This window comes from Drosophila tropicalis, unplaced genomic scaffold (assembly GCF_018151085.1).
Source record: "Drosophila tropicalis isolate 14030-0801.00 unplaced genomic scaffold, ASM1815108v1 contig_158, whole genome shotgun sequence".
NCBI classification, from domain to species: Eukaryota; Metazoa; Arthropoda; class Insecta; order Diptera; family Drosophilidae; genus Drosophila; species Drosophila tropicalis.
Genome location: NW_027172602.1, coordinates 13,626,986 through 13,648,305, shown reverse-complemented (window position 1 = coordinate 13,648,305; position 21,320 = coordinate 13,626,986). Strand labels below are relative to the sequence as shown.

Sequence of the window (21,320 nt, the reverse complement as noted above, 5' to 3'; positions counted from 1 at the left end):
CATTTCAATGACCTTAATATACCCCTTTTCGTCCGTATGGCTGCTGGATATAATAATAATACGACCGAATAGCCTTTTACCTAGTTAGACCCTTCTTGTCCATTCATTGCCTCTGAATTCAAGACCAACTCCATCTCTGTCAATTTCCCGTTTTGTGTGAAGGGGCAACGGATGTGATGGGAATGAGCAAATGCCTACTGAATACAATCCACTTAATGATGAGGCACAATTTGGGCGTAAAGGATAGCAAAATGAGAGTTTTAAATCGACTCCAATGAAATTGCCACTTCAAATGATGACTGATGAATAGTTTTCTCGGCAAAAACTGTGTCAAAAAGGGATGCGGTCAAAAGGAATCATGATGAGCAAAAATCGATAAAACTTTGGGTAGTTTTTATAAAAGCTTTGGGAATATCTAATTCTAGGACTCACAAGTTTCTGCGACCCAGAAGTATGCAACAAAAAATTAAAGTATTCTCCATGAGTTAAACATCTATTTGAATATCAATCTTCAACGAAAAGTCACACCAGATTCATGATATTAATGATTCTGAGTTCTTGGACTGTGTACTGCATACTTCAGGGGGCGCTAATACCAAGCTGTGACTGGATCTCCAGTGAAAAGCATCACATGACCATCGAGACTGATGCCTGTGTATGGGCCAAACACGACAATCCTTTGGCATAGCATTCCCAACTGTGGACCGTAGGATTGAGCCAATTGCTCCAGCTGTTTCAAGCAGTCACAATATCGTCCCATATTGCAGCCACAATGGTAACGGGTATCCAGAATTCCCAAAGTTTGCACCAACACCTTCTCAAGGCGGGCGATTTCCGTTTTCAGATCATTATCAGACTGGGAACGGGCTCGAGCTGCTGCTGTCTTGGTCATCCAACTGTGTTGATTCGATGCCACTTCCATGCTCTTCTTATTCGAGGTCTTCTCTGTCGCATTGGTCTCTGTCAATTGACATCTTCGTAGTATATTCTGTACAAGCTCATGTGGATCAAGGATCTGCTCATCCACTTGTATTCGTATTAAATTGTATGCCTCATCGGCTTCCGAGCGAAGCTTAATTGTCCCTTGTTAGGCAGTTGACTGGATTTGTGCTCACTCAACGACTCCAAATGCGAGCTAAGCAGCCTGAGAGACTTTTCGTTTATCTGCTGGGCCAATGAATGATGTTTGCCCATATATTTTGGATGCACAGCCGCATAGAAGGACTGAAGAGCTGCTTTTAAGTCCGTGCTCAGAGATCGCCTCACTATCCAGCGGCAGCCTCCTTGCATTATCCTTAGACCCATTCTTGCTCCCATCCCCAGCATTATTATTGTTAACAGCAATTGTATTTTTTGTTTTTAGAAATTGTGACAAAACGAGTAAGAAAATTCAAAATAAAACTGAAAACTGCCTTTCATCAATTTTAATTTTTAGAGAAAGGGAGAAGAAAGAGTAAAGATCCAAATAATTTACAATTCTCCTTGAAATCAATAAAATAGCTTAAAGGAACTCTTTTTCTCTAATCGTCTTCTTGACCATTGCGAATCAAAAATATATTGCCTACTTTCGGGATGCAAGTGCATGATCAGGATTTGGTTCAAGTTTATAGGAAATTTATTGTTGAAAACAATGTTTATATCGTATTTTTTGTCCACAGGACATTTTGAAAATCTTTGCCTTTAAAAATGTTGATTTCTTAACTATCTATTGCATAATTCAGGTTTAATTGTTTAAACTTTGACAGTCAATCAAACGGTTTTGTTTTTGTCAGTTAGCTTCTGTTGGGGAAAAAACCAGAAGCTGAACATATTGACCCTCAGAAATGAAACAGAAGAAGCAGGCAACGGGCTCAAACCGGTTCAGAGCGTTTGTTGCCACTGGTTTTCAGGTGTGTGTGTGTGTGTGTGTGAACCGCTCTCTGAACCGTTCTCACTGAGCGAAAAGTATTGCCAACTGGTTCAGAGATTGGTTTGCTCACTATTTCTTGGCGGTCTGGTCACTGACGTAAGTGGCCGCCGTTTCTGTGGTCAGGTCGTTCCGATCCGCTTCGTTTTTAGTAAACCATGAATACTCAAATCGAGAAGACCAATCGGACCAATGTCGAACCAGAAATATATAAATCCCGTTAGTGAGCATTTCATTTACAACGATGAGACGCGCAAAAGCAAATGCAAGCAATGCCATTTCAATATGGCCGGAAGACATTCCGAAAACCTAATGCGCCATTTGAAGCGAAAACATCAAATTGTCTACAATGAGGTTATGCAACAAAAGCGACTGCGACGCGAGCGTTTGGCAGTAAACCAAAGTCGGGGACCTTCTCCAGCATTGTCGCCAAAATTAGTTGTCAAATCGGTAAAATAAATTTAGATTATATCCTGATTTCATTCTCATAATTTGGATGTGGAATACTTTGCTCCAAATCGTTTTTATTTTTTCAATTTTCTGCCATTTTATATTGCAGGATCCAACCAATGTGATTCCCACTGAGTCTGCCGACACAAAAAACAATCTTGATAAAGCTAAAGATGCTGATTCTTACGATACTGAAGCTCTCGTGACCCATCGAGATGATATTGCCTCGTCTAGTCAACCCTCAAAGGATCATTTTGAAAAGATCTTTATAGGCAAAACGGAAATGCCTGACATCGATGAAGATAAAATCGAAAGCAATGAAGTTCACCTAAACACTGAAGCAGCGAGAAATTCGTTTCAGGGCATTACAAATCAAATTTATGGAAACTCTCATTATAATCAAGCACCTGCAGCATCTTGCGGAAGTCTCGCCTCCCTTATTCCAGCATCCAATGCCCAATCTCTGGCCGGGAATGATGATGATGGCTACTTTTTGCAATATTTTGGCAATAAATTTGCCAAATATTCCACACGCACCAAAAATATTATACAATTTCAGATAAATCGCATTCTATATAAGGCCGATATGGGTTATTTCGATAACCTCGACTCATCGCAAATATCCGAAATGCATTTCACATGAAAGTCAACCAAAAAACTAAACAACCAAAACAAATTACTAATTTCTAATTCTTAATAAACTTGCTTATTATATCCTAATATTTCCTTTAAATATTCTAAGTATGTCGATTAACTATCAATTAGTCTCAAATTCAATTCATTAATTGATTCATCAAAGACAGGATACCAACAATTGCTCACCATTCATTTCAATTCGTGTTAAGATTCAAAATTAGAATATTAAATCATGACATTTGACTCATATGAAAGCGTTTGATTCATTTTTCTGAATGTAACTTACTCATTCACTTATTCATTGGGTCTCGGTTTAAAACAAGTGAGTATTTTCCCTAGTTTTCCTTTATAAGATCTTTAGTCTTATAGTAAGGACCTGAATACTTCTTTAAATACCATAATATGCAGGGATTTAGGAAACATTTAAAATCATTCGAGATAAGTGCTGTATTTTTTAGCCATATTTCCCTTGGGCATAAATCTCTTCTCTCGTTCTATTACCAATCTGTTGACATTTACCTCAAGTACAAAGGAAATGGCGAGACAAGTTTGGCTTTGATTTTTGATTAACCAAATTTCATTTCACTTCTCTGATAAGTGAGGCAAACTGTCCAATTTTTTCTAACGTTTTATAGTTAATAATCTGAAGGAAATATTTCCCATTGGCCTCATGTCATCGCAAATCTGCTTAAGGGTTCAATCAAAAGAATCGAAAAACGAGAAGTTCAACAGGGTCAAACACCTTCAATTTGACGCAGACTCCGATTCCGAGTCGAAAAACCGACTTGGTACTGGTTTAACAAGTAGACGACAAGGGATGAGGGGATGAGGAACATTTGAGGGCGGTTTTTTGCCACTTTTACTTGATGAAACCCAAAAAGAGTGCGGAAAGTTTTTATATTCTATTTGGCACACACACACACGAAAATCAACAAATTAATATGTGTGTGTGTGTGTGTGTGTGAAAGTGACAACAACAAAGGTTGACCAAAAGACCAAATCGTCTCAATTCCTGCTTTCCATCTGCTGTCTGGTTACCGTATCAGCTCGTCCGTCTTCGTCTTGGTTTAATAAATGTTTTGCGTGTGTGTGTGTGTGTGTGTGTGTGAAAGAGTGCGGGAGGTAACGAACTGAACTGAAACGAACCAAACCATCATCTCTCAGACATCATTTTATGCAGTTTAATGTAAATATACCTACAAACAACATAAAAAGTATACGGGAATACATATACACATGAACCTATATACATACATATATAAGCCATAAGTGTATATGTATGTATGTGTTTGTGTTTACTTAGCTGCCGAGCTGCAATGTCGTCACACCTGCTGTCGCCTTTGAACCTACATTGTAGGTACATACATATGTACATATGAGAAAAGTAGTTGAGAATTTTCTTGTTTCTTCCCTTTGATACCCTTATGTAGGGCATTGCCAATTGCCCGCCTAAGGGTTATCAGGGCCAGATCTGTCGGTTCAGCTATTTTACGGCATCCTAGATAAGTCCTTTTTTTTAGTAATTGCTTACCAGATATTAATATTAAGCGAGAAAGAGCTAAATTTGGCTGAGTTTCAGGTTCCAACATCTTAAAAAGGGGACAAACCATTTCAGAATCGTAAAGTCCTTCAATGAATTTCCTTGAATTAGTTTCAAGAGTCAAAATAAATCAAATTCAAATGGAACTGATTCATCTCATAATACGTCTCATCGACATATATCAATGATCACGATGTTTGACTCATAAGAAACTGTGTTTGATTCATTTCCTGTGTGTAACTTACTTATTTTTAGCAATGTTTAATCCATCATTAAACGTGAGAAAAGTTAACTAATAGAAGGAATCGAGAAAATGTCAGACACATTCAGATCATAGTCAGAATCAAGGATCCTACAATACTTAATGGAATGGATATTGGACCATTCTTTTAATATCCTTTGCAAGGGTATAATCAACAGACCAACAAGTTACAACATACATATGCGACAGGCTAATCCAAATAATCGTTTAGTTTTTACAAAGATAACGAGAATCTCGGTCTTTCTTTTTACTCTCTCTCTCTCTCCCCTCTTCTACTCTTATTTGTCCCTTTTTCGTTCTCTTTCATTGCCTATTCGTTGATTGATTCGCCTTAGATTCTGGGTTTTCTAGTTTTGTGTATAAACCTAGAGGATACAAGAGGAGCAAAGGGAAGGGAAGAGAAGGAAAGGCACGACGGGCATGAGATATGCGGTTAGTGGGAAACGCTAGAGGGGTGGGCTGGAGTGGGCTGTGGCGGGGTGCGAGGTACGAGATGGGGGCCTTCTGATTCACATTTTGCCTGCCACTTCCATTTTCATTTCCACATGCAAACTAGGCACAAAGACGACGACAACAACAAAAACGGACGCGACACGTGTGTGCACATACATGTTGATATGTGCACACTCACACACACCCATATCCGTATTTAGAAATGTAAGGAAGACGGATCAAGCCAGAGGCAGAGGGGTGACACACACACACACACACACACACACACAGGAAGAGGGAGCAAACTCGGAGAAACATTCTTTGATTCTAAAATTCTGCTGTATGCCCGTTGTCGACGTTGACGTTGACGTCGCCGTCGTGTTGTTGTTGTTGTTGTTGCAGACAGAAATATGTCGTCTGACATTTCTCCCTTGCTGCTTCCATGTAATTCGCTTTACTTTTTTTTTTCTTCTTTTTTGGTAAATAAAATAGATGAAAATCAATTTGACGTGTCTTGAATTCTGTTTTAGGTTTAAAGAACTCGTTTTTACAAAAGATAAAAAAAAGGAGAGAGAGAGAAGAAAAGCATGGAGAGAAAAAAAAAACGAAGCAGAAGGCGAACGACCACGACGACGACGACCAAACGAACGATGAGTTCGAGGCGAAGAAGAAGAAGGAGATGATGAAAAGTCGCCAACTGTTGGTGGAGCGGTAGATGGAGTACAGCGAGCGGTCCGCGGTCAGGGGATGGTGGAATGGAAATAAACTTGAATTGTTTACACGCAGAGTAAGAGAGCATTTGAGTATTTTAACGCGAGCGTACTGGAAAGTTCATGGAGCATTGTAGCGGAGGTTGGGGGGCGAAGATGGGGAAACACGGGTCACATTTTACCGATACGATATGTGTGTGTGTGTGTGTGTGTGTGTGTGTGTTGGAATTCCCGCTCATCGCTTGCCACTCTTGTGTCACTTCTCGGAGTTGTAAAACAAACATGCCACCAAAAATAAAAATATTGAATTTTCTCAGCGACTAGTGTGGGGGAGGAGTTGGGGACGACGCAATGATAATTACATCAGTCACATTGCCATTTATGTAAATGAAAACAATATGTTTGAGAGGGGCAAGGGGCTGCTGTCTCACAGGGGATGGGGCGACCAGCTTAGACGCGTTGTCTTTCACATTGTATCGTTTCATTTGAGGATAGTTTAGAACAGTTGTCCCTAGGACAGGACACAGCTAGACAGATGGAATGAAGAAAACTTTCTCTCAGTCCCCCCTGAGAGATTTCTGATTAGGGAATGAAATGATAAGTGCCTGAGGGCCTTACTAAGCGATGGCCTTTATCATACCAGTTTCCGAGATCTATTCTTATCCTGGATATTACTTATCGAGGCCAACTACGCTTCCTTCAGCCTGTAACATACATTTTGGCGACTTTCATTTACCATTTCACTGAGAAAAATCTGCTCAGCGGGAGGTCGCATTGAGTATGTGCAGTATGACGCAAGTATAATGTGGCTTACTACACCCACAGCCAAAGATACGTACACACACACACACACATACCCACCCATAGAGTACCAGATGTCAGTTGCAGCTGATGAGTGGGGATCTTTGCCTCTCTATTTGGGTGTACATATGTATGTAGTAGCAAAGGGGTGGAGGGGAAAGGAGTGCTGCGGTGGGTATTAAAGTTGACTAACAGACATAATGGAAGCGACAGGATACGCAGAAGGAGCATATGATGATGATGACGCTAGCGGTAGCTCCGTTGACGCTAAAAATGATGCTAGTCTGGGCCTACAATGGCCTACAATAGCCAACGGCAAGAACAACATTCGCCTTCCTCTTCTCACCATTCGTTGAAGAGGAAAACTAGAAGTGGAAAAAGAAGACCGACACACGAAGAAAACAATAAAGTCGAAAACATACAAGTAAGTCTGACGACGACTGCAGGAATCAGAGAGAGTTAGAGTGAGAGAAACTGGAGAATGACGGGAGAACCCAGGCCGCAGGACGCCTTGACGTGGTGACGGATGACGCTTATGTGTGTGTGTTCGTGTAGACGACATGCATCCACAAAAGAAGGCCTGCTATCGGTACCGAATCGAAAGCAAACTAAAAGTAAATTTCATAAAGCATCTGCAGAGAGAGAGAGAGTTTTTGCCTCCCATGGATGCTGATGATGCCTGGGAAATGGCTGCTTTTTTTTTGGCGTTTTAGAACTAGAAAACTCCATTATTTACCAGAGGCCTTTAAAGAAGCCATCGGCTTGAGCTGACTTCTTAAACTGCCACACGATTCTTAAACGTGAAAGAAAAGGATACTCAATGTCAGAAAGGAGAAGACTCAGTCTTTGATTTCATCATAACTATTTGTCGTTCAATACGAGAAGAAAATTGTAAAAAGATTCGATTCAAATCGGTCAATCGAGGTCTTCGTTTTGGCTGTTCTAAACCTTTATCTAGAAATGATCCTTTTAGCTTGACCCACATGCATATAAAGTGTAATAATGACGACTTTAAATACATAAGTAGAATGTGTGTTGATTTTTCACACTCCAATGGGAACTGCTCCCCCACCCCGTCATCTTCATGACCAATTCCATCCCCATCTCTGCCCATCCATTTTTGCACACGATATCAAAACTAAATCCATATAAACAAGAGGCAAGAGCAACCCTCCACAACAACGAAATTGAAACCCTTGTCCCGAGAGTGTTTCTCTGTCAACGGGTGGCGTTGGCTATTTGCCCTGCATCGGCAAGAGCAACAGCAACAACAACAACAACAAGCACAATGACGACAGCAATGACGAGATGTTATAATACCCTGAAAGGGTATACTACCTATGGATAAATGAGATAATCATGAGTCAATCTGGTCGAGACTCAAATATCTAAGGAGATCAAAACTCAGACACACAGAGACCAGAGAACACCAATGTATTTTGTGGGAGTTTCACTGAGATATAGACTGTTGATCTGGCAAATCCGTTCGGGACGTTCAGGATGTTAACCCATTGGGAACCTTAACCGCCTTGCTTGCCCATGAGAGTGAGGGAGATGACATAAAAGATGGTAGAGTATAGCAAAGTCGGTGCTATGACTTCTTCTCGCTCTTGTTGTTGTTGTTGTTGTTGGTGTTGCCGATATTGTTGATGGGACTTAATGCAGCAGCCCGCAAAATCGTTTAGAGGGCTTTTCTCTACCATTACGACAAACAAAAAAACACCCCCAACCCTCCTATGGTTCTCGTTCTCCCTCTCTCTCTCTCTTCTTATTCATGTTCTCGTTTTGACTCCAAACGACCAACAACGAATTTCTGTTGCCTGGCAATCACCGGTTTAATTAGTTTAAGTGCGCCATCAGTTTGTCGTATGGATGGATGTATGTATGAATGAATGGATGGATGAAGAGAATGTTATGTAGAATGTAGGAATATAGGAGCTATAAGTGGGCGATTGTTTGAAAGCATTATAATTGAGGTGTGTGTGTGTGTGTGTGTGTGTGTGTGGGTGCGTATGCTAATGAACTTCTGACGTTGAATGACGAAAATTGTATGTAATGTAGATATTCCATTGCCCGCAGACTAGAAAACCTTTTCAAAAATGTCCCAATCGGAAAGATTACCTAATGCAGATTCACGTCAAAAGTTAACCTCATGTTCCGAGGGACATAATCATTATTTTAGGCCACCAGCGACTGTTATCCTTGGCAGAGTTTGTCCTGCACCTTTCTTTGAAAAATTCATCTCTTAATTGGTCAGCCAAAGAACAGTTAGCAAAGTTCAGTTAGTTTTCGAACATTTTGACTGGAACCCATTAAACGGCTGTCTAGCAAGTTAATATGCCGTAACGCAGTTGTGTGCGAGGAGAGGGAGGATGAGGGGTGCAAGGGCTGTGTGGGGTGGTAAGTTGTTATTAAGTGGCAATTTAGTGATCTGCTTGAAATCGAAAGTGATTTTCAATTTATAAAAATTCATTGTCAAGCGTCAAAGGCGATAAGAATTGACAAGAGTATTAGTGTTAGTGTTAACGTTGACGGCGACAGCGACAGCGACGTCAAAAGTGGTGGCAGCATCGCTGACAACCACAGCAAAAAGCAACCCCCTCAGCGACAAACGTTGGCAACCGCAACAACACATAGATACACGCACACACACACACACACACACACACACACACTTACTCACTCGCATACATGATGAAAATGCAGAAGCAGCTGTATGAATTTTTTAACAGCTGATAGCATTGGGAATTTATGATGACGTCGTCGATGTCTCAGTATCAGTCTCTCTCACGCTTACGCTCACACTCTCTCATGCTCTCATTCTCTTTTTGTGGCAGGTATTCTCTTTTAATGTTCAGTTCTCTTCAACAACTTCCGAATACCACAAGGTCTGCTGATCTTGAGAGAGAGAGAGAGAGACCAGAGAAGAAGAGACAACATAAATTGCAGTGATAATAACAGCTGACAATTGTCTTGGTATGTGTATATGTGTTTACCTGTGATTGTCTGGGCGGAACAGCTGCAACACATGTAAAGACTTTTTGATGGGAAAATACCCGTCGCCGCCCGCACCACCCTCCCAACAAAACAAACGCCAGCATGCATGTTGCTTTCTTTTTGAACAAAACGAACATTGCTTGTAATATTCACACATATGTATGTACATATGTAAGTGTGTATGTGTGTGTATGCAAACATATTGGTAAATTCATTATCATTTAAGCCCATATGAAGTAAGTGTAAGTGATTGATTATCCAATTTGATTCTTGAAAGGAAATTTGCATACGAGTCTGGGAGATTCTTTTGCCCAATAGCAAAAGTGCCCTTTGACTTGATTTAACATTTTAAATAATATTTCGTCATCAACTAAAATTTCTAACTGTATCTCTCTTTGGCGCAAATGTACAAACATATACATGTTTCGCTCTCTCTCTCTCTCTCTTTCTTTGTCTGTCTAGTTTTGCTTTTGGTCTGAAGCTTTCGTTACAAATGCCTAAAAACCATGTTTAATTGTTACCCGTTTAAAGTCTGCCTACCCCCCGCTTCACAAAGCCTCCCTTTACTCTTTTAAGCCCTGCCCTGCCATGCCCTGTTGTATGCCTGGTCCTTTGTACATGTTCATCAGTGGCTCTCTGTCTCTCTCTCTCTCTCTCTGTCCCACACTTTTTATCTTCTTTTGCTAGTCCTCCTGCTGCTTGCGCTCCTTTTCACTAGTTCTCCACCTCCTTTTCTTTCATTCCGCCCGCCTATTGTCGCTTGTTTGCTTGGCTGGCCCTTTGTCTCCGTCTCCCAGCAAAATGGTTCAACAGATACATACATGTATGTACCTACATATATGTATGTAACTGTCAGTGTGTGTGTGTGTATCTGAAAGATACACAAACGTTGATTATTAATTATGAGACGCAATGGCATGATATTTAACTAACTGTAGCCTATGCCGAAACCTTAGAAAGTTTTACTGCTCGATGAGCGGAGAGAAAGAGAGAGAGAGAGAGAGAGATAATGTTAGTGGAGTGTAGTTTGTTGCTTAGTACACATGAATAGTGAAGAAGGGGGGAGGGGGTGGGCAGATTAGCTTGGCCAAGAGTAACCCAATACCAAAAATGAATAAAGGAAGAAAACGAAAATGAAGACGAAGACGGCGTGCAAAATCCCATTAATTTTGTGTTTTTTCTTCTTTCTTTTATCGGACCTTAGAGGTAGCAGCACACGGCAAACCAGTATAATTGCAGAAATACACACACACACACACGCACACACATACACATAAACACATATGTATGTATATGTGTGTGTGCATAAAGGGCGCGTTCTCCTTTTTGCTACGTTTTGTATTTTTCCTTATTTTCGGCCAAATATGAACAGCAAAAACAACAACAAATATTAAAAGTAATAATCAAATGCTCAGCCAGGACGCACAGCCTAGAGTCTAGACTCTGGGGCAGGTGGTGGAAGGGGGAATACCATCCCCGCTCCGCACCACCTTGCCCATTGCCATTACAGAACAATATTCATTTTGTTTTTGTTTTTGTTTTTGCTCACTTGTGTTTAATTTTGTTTGTGTGTTTGACCTCGCCGTCGACGCCATCGACTCGCTCTATCTGCTGCTGTCGATGCTCTCTCTCTTTTTATTTGCGCGCACTCTTACGCGCTCCTTTGTGTGACTCTTTGACTCTTTGGCTCTTCTCAGGCGCAACAGAGGCAGAGACATTATTGTTGCGCGGCCGTTTAACTTTTGTGTATGTGTGTATGTATGTGTCTCTCCACAGGCCAAGTGTATATGCATAAATATGTACATATGTGTGTGTGCTATGGTCTCATTTCAAGATAATCGCCACACGAATGAGTTGTTGTTGTTTTTATTATTTAGCGGTTTGCATGGGCGTAGCAAATAACTTCTTTAAGAGCAAGATTAAGCTTCCTGATTTCTCATTCAACATTCTGATAAGCAAAAAGAGCAGCCATAAAAGGAAATCATTCATGTTTAAGCAAACACATTTTGATGATTTCAAATCCCCCTGCGCTACGCTTATGATTCCCGTTTTTTTTTTTTTTTTTGTTTTACTGTTTTTGTTTCCTTTGGGGTTTTCTTGCTCTCGTTATTGTTGTTGCTATTTAATGTTATTAGTTGTTGAAATTGTCAAGTTCCATTTGTGTGTGTGTGTGTGAATATGGTGTCAACAGGTTTTGACCTAAAAAAAATGTTATAATTATGTATTCTACCGACCAAATTTATTAATGATTTCTTTGAATTTGCTCAACTCGAAGGATGTCATTTTATATTTACATTTTTGCTTTATCTCTTATCTTTATTTGAAGTTTTCATGCTTCACATTAAAAAAGTGTTTACCATATTAATTAACAATCTGTGAAATTGTTATTTATAGCCAAAACCGAAAACAGATTAGTTTAGTTTGTAAATATGTACAAAATGATGAGAGAGTTGCTTTCTTTGTTCTTAAACATGAATGCAAAAAGCAAAAACAAAAGAAAAAGAAAATGATTTAAATATTCCATAAAACTGATGACTAAGACAATTTTGGTTATTGTTGAGCTCTTCGACTATGGGAAATTATTGTAATACAAATTATAGACATATTTGCACACATACACAAGTACATATGGATGTATGTATGTATGTATGTTATCTCCCCCTCTTACTATCTCTCTTAGTCACTCTCCCTCTCTTTCTGTGTGTATCTCGCTTAATTGTGACACCAAATCACCTCTCAATGTCAGCAAATATCTTAACTAAGCTGAACTTGAAGCTGATCTCAATAACACACATGCATACATACATAAATACATACAAGTGTATGTATGTATGTATGTATGTGTATGTGTACATATTTTGTTGCTTATGCTAAACTTACTGACAAATCTGCCAGTCAATTGTCAATATATTTATAACAAAAAGATACAACGAAATGAAAATAAAATTTAAAGACTTCCACACACACACACACACACACACACGCAGGCCAAGAGAAAGAGCAATATGAGCGAGAGAGAGAGGGAGGGCGTAAGAAACAGAGGCCGTCGCAGTAGCAGCGGTAGCGACAGCATTTACTTTGCTGCCGCAGAGATTGTCATATAATTGTTGCTGTGTTTTTCGCGCTCAAAAAACACAAACAAAAAAAAAAACGTAAGGATTGTAATTGAAATTGACAATAAACAACAACAATGTCAGCATGATCAACTGCAGTGATGTCGGCGTCGACGTTGCCGTTACCGTCGCAGTCTGCGTCGACGTTTGATTTAACTTCCGTCATTTTTCCTGCTCATCAAATTGTTGTTGCTTTTTTTTGTTTATTGTTTAAATGCGAATGCGTCTTTCATGTTGCTTCTGTTGTTTTTACAACAACTAAAAATTAAAAAACCTGTTACGAAAAAAAAATTTCTCACACAAAGTGAAAAGTTTGTTACTTATGTATGTATGTATGTATGTATGTACATTTGTATGTAAATTTCTTTTTATATTTTCTTTGCTGTTTTAAAGATCCTTTACCACAAAAGTTATGTATGTACGTATGTATGTACATACATACATAGATTAGTTTCATCTCTTTGGCAACCTTTCGATAGCCTTGTATTAGATATTATATTAGATACATACATACATACATAAACATTTACATTCCTTTAAAAAAAAACATTTAAAAGTCACTCAAAGAGCATACGAATATTTCTTCCCTTTTGCCTTTACGTTCGGCGGTCTATCTTATTCGCCCTTGTTCGCTCCCTCTGCAAGTTCCCTCTTAGCTCTCTCTCCCGCTCCATAAAAACCATAAAATGATTTCATGTCAAAGGGGGCGTTACAAGAAGGTATGCAAGTATGTATTGAAAAACACGTACATACATACATACATACATATACATACATACAGATGATGTAGGTAAGGGGAAACCCAACAAAACAAAGGGGCCAACAACCCTGGGGGAAAGGAATGAAATGTTCAACATTTTCGTTTCAGTTGCAGTTTAAGTTTCAAACCAAAGGAAAAGAAAGACCAAAGGAGAAGGAAGAAAACATAAAAAAGCACACACACAAACATACAAACTTGGTCTAGCCTGATCTACATTCTCATTTTGTATCAGCAACTAACTCGTTAACACGTTAGAAAACTAACCGTACACTAAACTTTCTATGTATGTACATATGATGTATGTACATACATACATATGTTTGTATGTATCAGCGTCATTTACTCTCCCTTCTTATCAAATGGAAGGCAACTTACACGTTCGCAAGCCAAAAATAGAGTGGAACGTGGCGAAAAGAACAACAACAAATTGATATCAACTTGAGAACTAAACTTGAAGGCGTCATAGTCATTGATTGACCATTAGGTTTAGATTAGTTAGTTAGTTGAGGCTACTTTGCAAATCTCAGTTGAAGCGGTTGCACGACACAAATGAATCGCGCATTGACGCACAATTCTTATTTTTATTCATCCACACACACACACACACACACACACACATGTTCATACAATGACATTGTTTACAAACACAACAGGAAGTAGGTAGGGAATACGTATTCAAAAAAAAAGAAAGAATGAAAAAACAGACTATATTTGACTAAAGATAGATTTTAGCCAATGTACCTGATACTAGATACTATCTATGCCACACGCACACGCAAACATAACCTTGAAATGATGTAGAATTTGTTATCGTCTTTTAGTTATATTAGATACTCACACAAACGTACGCAATCGAAATTCGTCTCCAAAATTAATTAAATTATGTACATATGTATGCATGTGTGTGTATGTGTGGTTAAGCCGAATAACATTTTCAAAAAACAATAAAAAAATAAACACATAAAACGAGAAAAAAAATCCCCCTCCAAAACTGAACACTAAATCGAAGCAAACTCATTAAATGCTCAGAGTAAATGCACGTAAGTGTGTTGTATGTGTGAGATGGAGAGCAAACGGAAAGAGACAAGTTTAAAGAGAAAAGTCGTTTAAAGAGCGGCAAAATGTTGCGCTCTGTTTCTGTTACGGTCATTGTTATGTTGGATTTTGTGTGGATGGGGGGCGAGGCAAGGCAAGGCAAGGGAAGACGATGGCGTCAACGTAGACGACAACGACGACGACGACGCCGCACGTGTAACCGTAAAAAGAGTGAAATAGTATTATTGTCGAAAGGGTCAGAAACATGTGGATAAAGGGAAAGGGGAACGGGGACAGACTAAGTAGGGATGATATGCAGGGTGGAGAGGGGGGTTCATACGACTGTGCATGCGGGTGAGTTGTTAGCCTGCTTTGTAGTGGGCAAAATAACCACCAAGATGGGAGAAGAGGAGGCGGCGAAGGTGGATGGGTGACAAGATAATTGTTCCCCCCTTCTCGCCATCACCACCGCAACCTCCCACCACCCACATGACCAAAAAGTGTTTGGCCGACAATTTTTCGGCTGCGCTTCGCTCTATCTTTAACAGTTTGTTTGCCTCTCTCTCTCTCGCTCGCTCTCTTCGTGAGTATATACATATACATGTATGTGTGTGTGTGTGTATGGTAATCGGGAGTATTTAGGCTATTCCTATGGCTGTGCTAAAGCTTCGTCTTCTCAAGGTTAGGGATAGGGAATGTGGAATGAGGGGAGTGGAAGTGTGGGGCGAAGGGTGTGAGAAACGGAACGAAATGGAGTGGAGTGTAGTGGAATGACCGGCCCAAAGCCAAACATTTTGACTCAGCGCGTTTGAATAACCCAATGTCACTTTTGGTCAATGCTTTATTTTGTGGGGCATTAGCCTTTCTATAGATACATATTGATTCATACGTTTTTAAAAATACACACACACACACATACATATGTACATACATACGTACTATCTGTATTTCCCAAGGTAATGTTTATTTTGATTTACGAAATATTTGGGACATTGGCCGACAATTAATTAGAGAAGGTCTTTAACTACATACATAAATACAAATATTTTCACATGTTTGAGTATGTGTGTATGTATGTGTAGTCAAGAGAGATAGAACAAAGTGCTGTTTGCTCTTGTTTTATCATATGACTCACAATTCTTATGAAGGGAAAATAATACTAAGAAAAATACCCAAAGGCAGATTATTATAATACATACCATTCCGATGGGGGGAAAATACTGGTTTGTTTCTAATGAAAAATCGTCTTAAATGAATGCTTGTTGGCCTAGCACTCCTTTTTTTTCCTTTTGCCATTAAATATTAGGTCACAAATCCATGCATACATGCACTTTGGGCCAGAAAGTGTCGATGACAGAGGCAACTGTTTCAAAATGCAATGCTTCAACTGGTTGAGAGTTGTAACTACATACATATGTACATACATACATACATACATACATCCATGGAGATTGGCAAAGCGAACAAAGTTCACCTATTTTGGTTTAGCCAAGTTTTTTGTTGCCCCCTTGGGTTGTTGTTTTGCAAATTTTTCGCTTCTTATCATAGTCATACAATTGTCGAGTAATAATGATAATGGCAGAGGGTTAGTAGTTTACTTGGTAACTGTAACTGCTGGAAAATTCGAGTAATGTACTCGATAATTACATGCGATTATTTCATCAGAATGCAAGTTTGAATGTATGGATGTATGTATGGATGTAGCATACATTTTCAATGTCACGTACATCAGTATACTTTTTAGATACTTCTCGCTCTCCCTCTCTCGTTTTACACACTGATACAACCGTATTAACACCGAGAGACAGCGCGTTGTCTTCCTCAGCGACTTAATTATTAAATTAAATGCGCTAAATAGCAGCACACGCAAGTGGCAATAAAACCACAAAAAAAAAAAGAAACACACACACACACGCTTAACGCAACTGCTTACAACCTTGCCACCAAAAAAAAAAAAAAAAGTTCACACATCCATCCACCCACAAACAAACAAACACAACACACATACGCACTCACTTATAGTTATGCTCAAGCACACGCTTAAGCTAGAGAGAGAGAGAGCAACACACACACTGAGGGTCTCTTTGCAAAAATCAAATAAAATTGTCGGCTCTGCATTTGGTTTTGTTTTTCCTATTTCTTTACGCTCCCTCTCTCTCACTCTCTCTCTCACTCATTCTACTCACTGGTGCGGTCGCTCAATGTTTTTCTTTTTCGTTTTTATGAGCATAAAGCTGCTTTGGCTTTGCCTCTTGACAGCCGCCAGCTGTTGACTGAGGCGGAGGCTGAGCCTAGTGTGGCACCGTGGTTCACAATCCGCGATGAAATAAATTGAGTCAAGTTTATGCATATGCACATACGTATGTATGTATGTACATATGTATGTATGTATATAAATGTAATGTAAATGAAAACTTACTTATTATCAAAGATATTTCACTCATTGACTTTTCTTTCGCAGCACTGTGCGTTAAATGGCAATATTCGTACATACAGAAATTTGTACATACATACATACGTATGTATGTATGCATGTGTGCATGTGTCTGCATCTTCATGCAGACAAAGACACGGCACAGGTATTCTTCCTATGACAGACCAAACGTAAAAAGCGCGCGCGAATACAGGTCGACGCTTCGGTTTCGTTTCTACATACATACATACTTGGATGTGGTTGTGTGTGCGTATCATAGACGTCAGCGTCGGCGTTATTTCTTGTTGTGGTTGGTCTCTCTCTCTCTCACTCATTCACTCTTTTATTCGATTTGTACATGCATTTGTTGAACTGCGGGAAGGGGGGATTTTTTTATGATTTTCGGAAATTCCATTTGGCCTGTTATCGTTGCTTCTCGCTGCTTATTGTTGTTTCTGTTTACAAATTGAAAAATAAAGGCAATTAAATCAAAATGGTTTATACATACATGCATATGTACATACATACATACATACGTAGAAAATGATGTACATGTCATGTATGCGTTTAAGTGTAAAATATTCAAGATCTTTCTCCCCTTTTCCGTTTCTCGTGCTCTTGTCACTTGGCTTGACGTCACAAGCTCAGTCCGTCCGTCCTTCTGTCCGCCTCAGACTTCTTTAGGGTATATGAATTTCGGCTTGAATGAAGTTCGTTTCGTTCGGTGGTTATTTCTTTTTAGTCCAATAGAGAAATTGAAAGCGAAATGCGACAAACAAGTTGTTCGTACCGAGAAAAATGTATTTCTAGCTGAATTGATTAACATTTGCCCAAAAAAGCATGAATCTACTTCTCCCCTCTCCACCACACTGAAACTGAAATATTCTCTTTTTTCTGATCGTGCAGAGCAAAGCTTTAGCATTACGATTGAAGAACAAATATCAGAGGTACGTGACTATATGTATGTATGTATATGTATGTATGTATGTACATAACCTTAGTTTGTCATGCTGATCAAGTAAATACATATGTATGTACATACATACATACATATGAATGTATGTATGTAAAGATACTCAGCAGACACTTTTGATGAATATGAAAATGGCTTGTCAATATAAGAAATGTCTCATTCTTTCAGGATATACAGTACGTTTATCTGTAATCACTTTGTCCAACTTACGGATAGGGAACATTTAAACGTCACTAAGGCACAGCGGGAACGCCTTTATAAATGAAAATAGAGCAACACTATTTGTTTGTTGTGTGTGTGCGTGTGTGTATTGTGGTTAATTGTATCTGTGGGCTTCACCTTAAAGTTAGCCAAAAAGTCTTTTCGCTAAACGTAAACAAAATGTTGACAATTAAGTGGAACACCACGAATATGAATGTATTGTATGATGATCATCATGTTGTTGGTGATGATGATGATGACGATGACGAACGAACGAAAGCAAACCAAAACCACACACACCGAACACATGGCATGGCCTTACAAAGCAACAAAGAAATACACACAGACACACAAGCACTCAGACAGAGAGGGAAAGAGGGAGAGAGAATAAGAGGGAAAAATAGAGAAACAATGAAGAAAAAAAACACACTCTGGATAGTCTGATAAACGGGGAGCGGACAGGGGCAGAGTAAATACTTTTAATTTTCAATTGATGAAAGTTGGAATGTAGCACATATAATGGATGTACATACATACATACATACTTATGCTATTTCAAATACATCCACAAATGTATACATATGAAATTATATACGCATTTACATCACTGAATGTAAAAACTCGTAATGTCATGGATATCTGTATCTTGCAAATTGGACTGAAATGTCTTTATGTTTAGAGAATATTACAAATTTAAGAGATTTCTTTTATTTTCAGAGCTCATGTATGTATGTACATATGTATGTCGATTCAAATTACATATGTACATAAATTGACCATAGGACCCAGTGAAAAAATCCTTCCAAGTGCAAAAGAGCAACAAAACATGTACACACATACATACATACGTATGCAGAGGTTGTATGTGCATACATACATACATATGTAAGTATGGAGTTTGCCCTTGTGGAATATGTACATACATATGTATGTATAAGTGACGCAAAGGGGAAGAAAAACAGAATTAAGCCAAAGAGCAACTTAATATTGTTTTTACCACAATTTATGGAATCAGGCTTATGTACATACATACATACATATGTAACAACAACCATACCATGGAAACCTTGAACTAATATGTATGTATGTACATTCATATGTACATTTTCAGTTTCATTTTTTATTTGGCTTTTCTAGTGGTCTTACGTATGGTCTTACGTCTTAACGCCAACAGCAGCAGCAGCAACAACAACCACAACAACAAAATCAAAACGTGCCAAAAGCGAAAATATTGCATAGTTGCAACAGCAATAACAATCACACACACACACTCACAGAGAGAGACACACACATCTATAGACTCTCACAATCAGTCTTGACAATAGATTATGCGATAAGTTTAAGTCAAGTTGAGTTGTGAGTAAGTGAGAGGAACAAGCAGCAACCGAAACAAAACGAAGCGCAAAAAATGCATTTACAGGTGACGAGAGGAACATAACGAGTAGCACACCAAGAGTGAGAAGGCGTGAGAGACAGGGCCAGAGAGGGGTATAGCTTAAGATGAACTGCGTGTGTGTGTGTGTTTTTTATTGCTATGTTTTGATTGCCCCCGGTTAAGCTAAAGCTACAAATTTAATGAATTCTAAAATGTTTCATTTTGTTGTTTGCGAAGGGAGTTGGTAACACACGTACATGAACAAGCGTGATATGTATGTACATATGTGTGTATGTATGTATTAGCCTTTTTCACTCAATTACCTGTTAAGCCTTCATTAACCGTTAATCGAGCTTTACTTTTGGTTAACTGTAACTGTATCTAGCTTTCTCCCAGTCCAAGTACAACATGCGAGAAAATGACAGTGAGAGAGAGATAGAGCGATAGGCTTGTGTGGCTATTTGAATGTACATATGTATGTATGTACATACTTTGTATGTACATATGTATGTGTATGTGTTTGTGGCAAGGCCGCAATTAATTAAAAAACTTACCCAGCTGCCCACTGTCCACCACCCTTTCTGTTTTCTTAATGTAAGTGACTACATATATCTGTGTGTATGTGTGTTTGTGTATGTTTATCTGTGTTGGCGGCAAAAAGTGGCACGTATCAATGTTGAAAGCATAAACACAAAAGCAACAAACATGCCAAAGACACACACACAAAAGAAGAGGCGAACATGGTAAGAGAGTGGTAGTAAAAGAGTGATAGAGAGAGAGAGAGAGCGAGAAAAAGAAGGAGCAGACGCAAGAGTGAGAGAGGGTTAAGGCAAATAAAATGCAAATGCTTTCGCCGGTTAGCCGTTACATTAGCCTTTTGTACCCATCGATTCTTAGACACACAAAAATTCATACATTTACATATGTATACATTTGTCTATGTACATATGTGCATACACACGATGTATAAGGATTCATAAATGCATACATACAAATTTGAATCCAACAATCACCCGCAAACATATTGAATTTTTAATGCTTCTTAAAAAAGCGATGGCATTAACAACAAGGGGGAAAAGGAACAACAAGAGATGGCAATGGAAGTAGCTGTTGCAGTTGGAGCGAAAGAGAGGCCCAGGGGGAGCGTCGCGTATTAGGAGTCATTGATTTTCGTTTATGAGTGTGAGCACGCTGCCAGACGACGCTCTCACTTTTTATACGTTCATTCACACGATGCACAGTGGTAGCAAAGTAATTTGTGTCACGCTTTGTATACAAAATAAATTAAATCATCATATTCTGTATTACTGAGCATTGTTTTGATTAGAAATAAACATGTTCTATGCGTTGCTATGTATGTAAATGGTTAAACGTCTTGAAGATTCCCTCAATAAGCAGTGCTTTAATATACATACATATGTACATACATATGCACCACTGTGCGCTGCGGTCTGTTCCTTTTTCAATTTTTAAATGCCTTGTGCAAATGTTAAGAGCGACAAAAGCTAAAGAGAGCAAGCGCGCTAAAAATTGTGTAAGAGTAAAAGGGAGAGAGAGAGAGAGCAAAAAGTGTGTGAAAGTGAGAAGAGTTAATAACTTGGGGGGCAAATACACTTTTAATATATTATTGTTTATTGATAATTAAAATAAAAACCATGCCTGTTCCAGTGTCCATATCTCCTAATACCTATAAACATACATATGTAAATACATATG

General features: G+C 39.0%; 2 protein-coding genes across 2 annotated transcripts; one reads left to right on the top strand and one right to left on the bottom strand.

Annotated features, from left to right (window-relative positions):
- Window positions 1-589: 589 nt before the first annotated feature.
- LOC137585304 (T-cell activation inhibitor, mitochondrial) lies at window positions 590-1,305 on the bottom strand. The gene is made up of 2 exons (XM_068301024.1): window positions 1,116-1,305; window positions 590-1,059 (listed from the first exon to the last, which is right to left on the bottom strand). The coding sequence occupies exons 1-2, from the start codon at window positions 1,303-1,305 to the stop codon at window positions 590-592; spliced, it is 660 nt and encodes a 219-aa protein (XP_068157125.1).
- A 793-nt stretch (window positions 1,306-2,098) lies between these two features.
- On the top strand, window positions 2,099-2,999 carry LOC137585293 (uncharacterized). Its single transcript, XM_068301014.1, has 2 exons — window positions 2,099-2,356; window positions 2,466-2,999. The coding sequence occupies exons 1-2, from the start codon at window positions 2,099-2,101 to the stop codon at window positions 2,997-2,999; spliced, it is 792 nt and encodes a 263-aa protein (XP_068157115.1).
- Window positions 3,000-21,320: the final 18,321 nt, after the last annotated feature.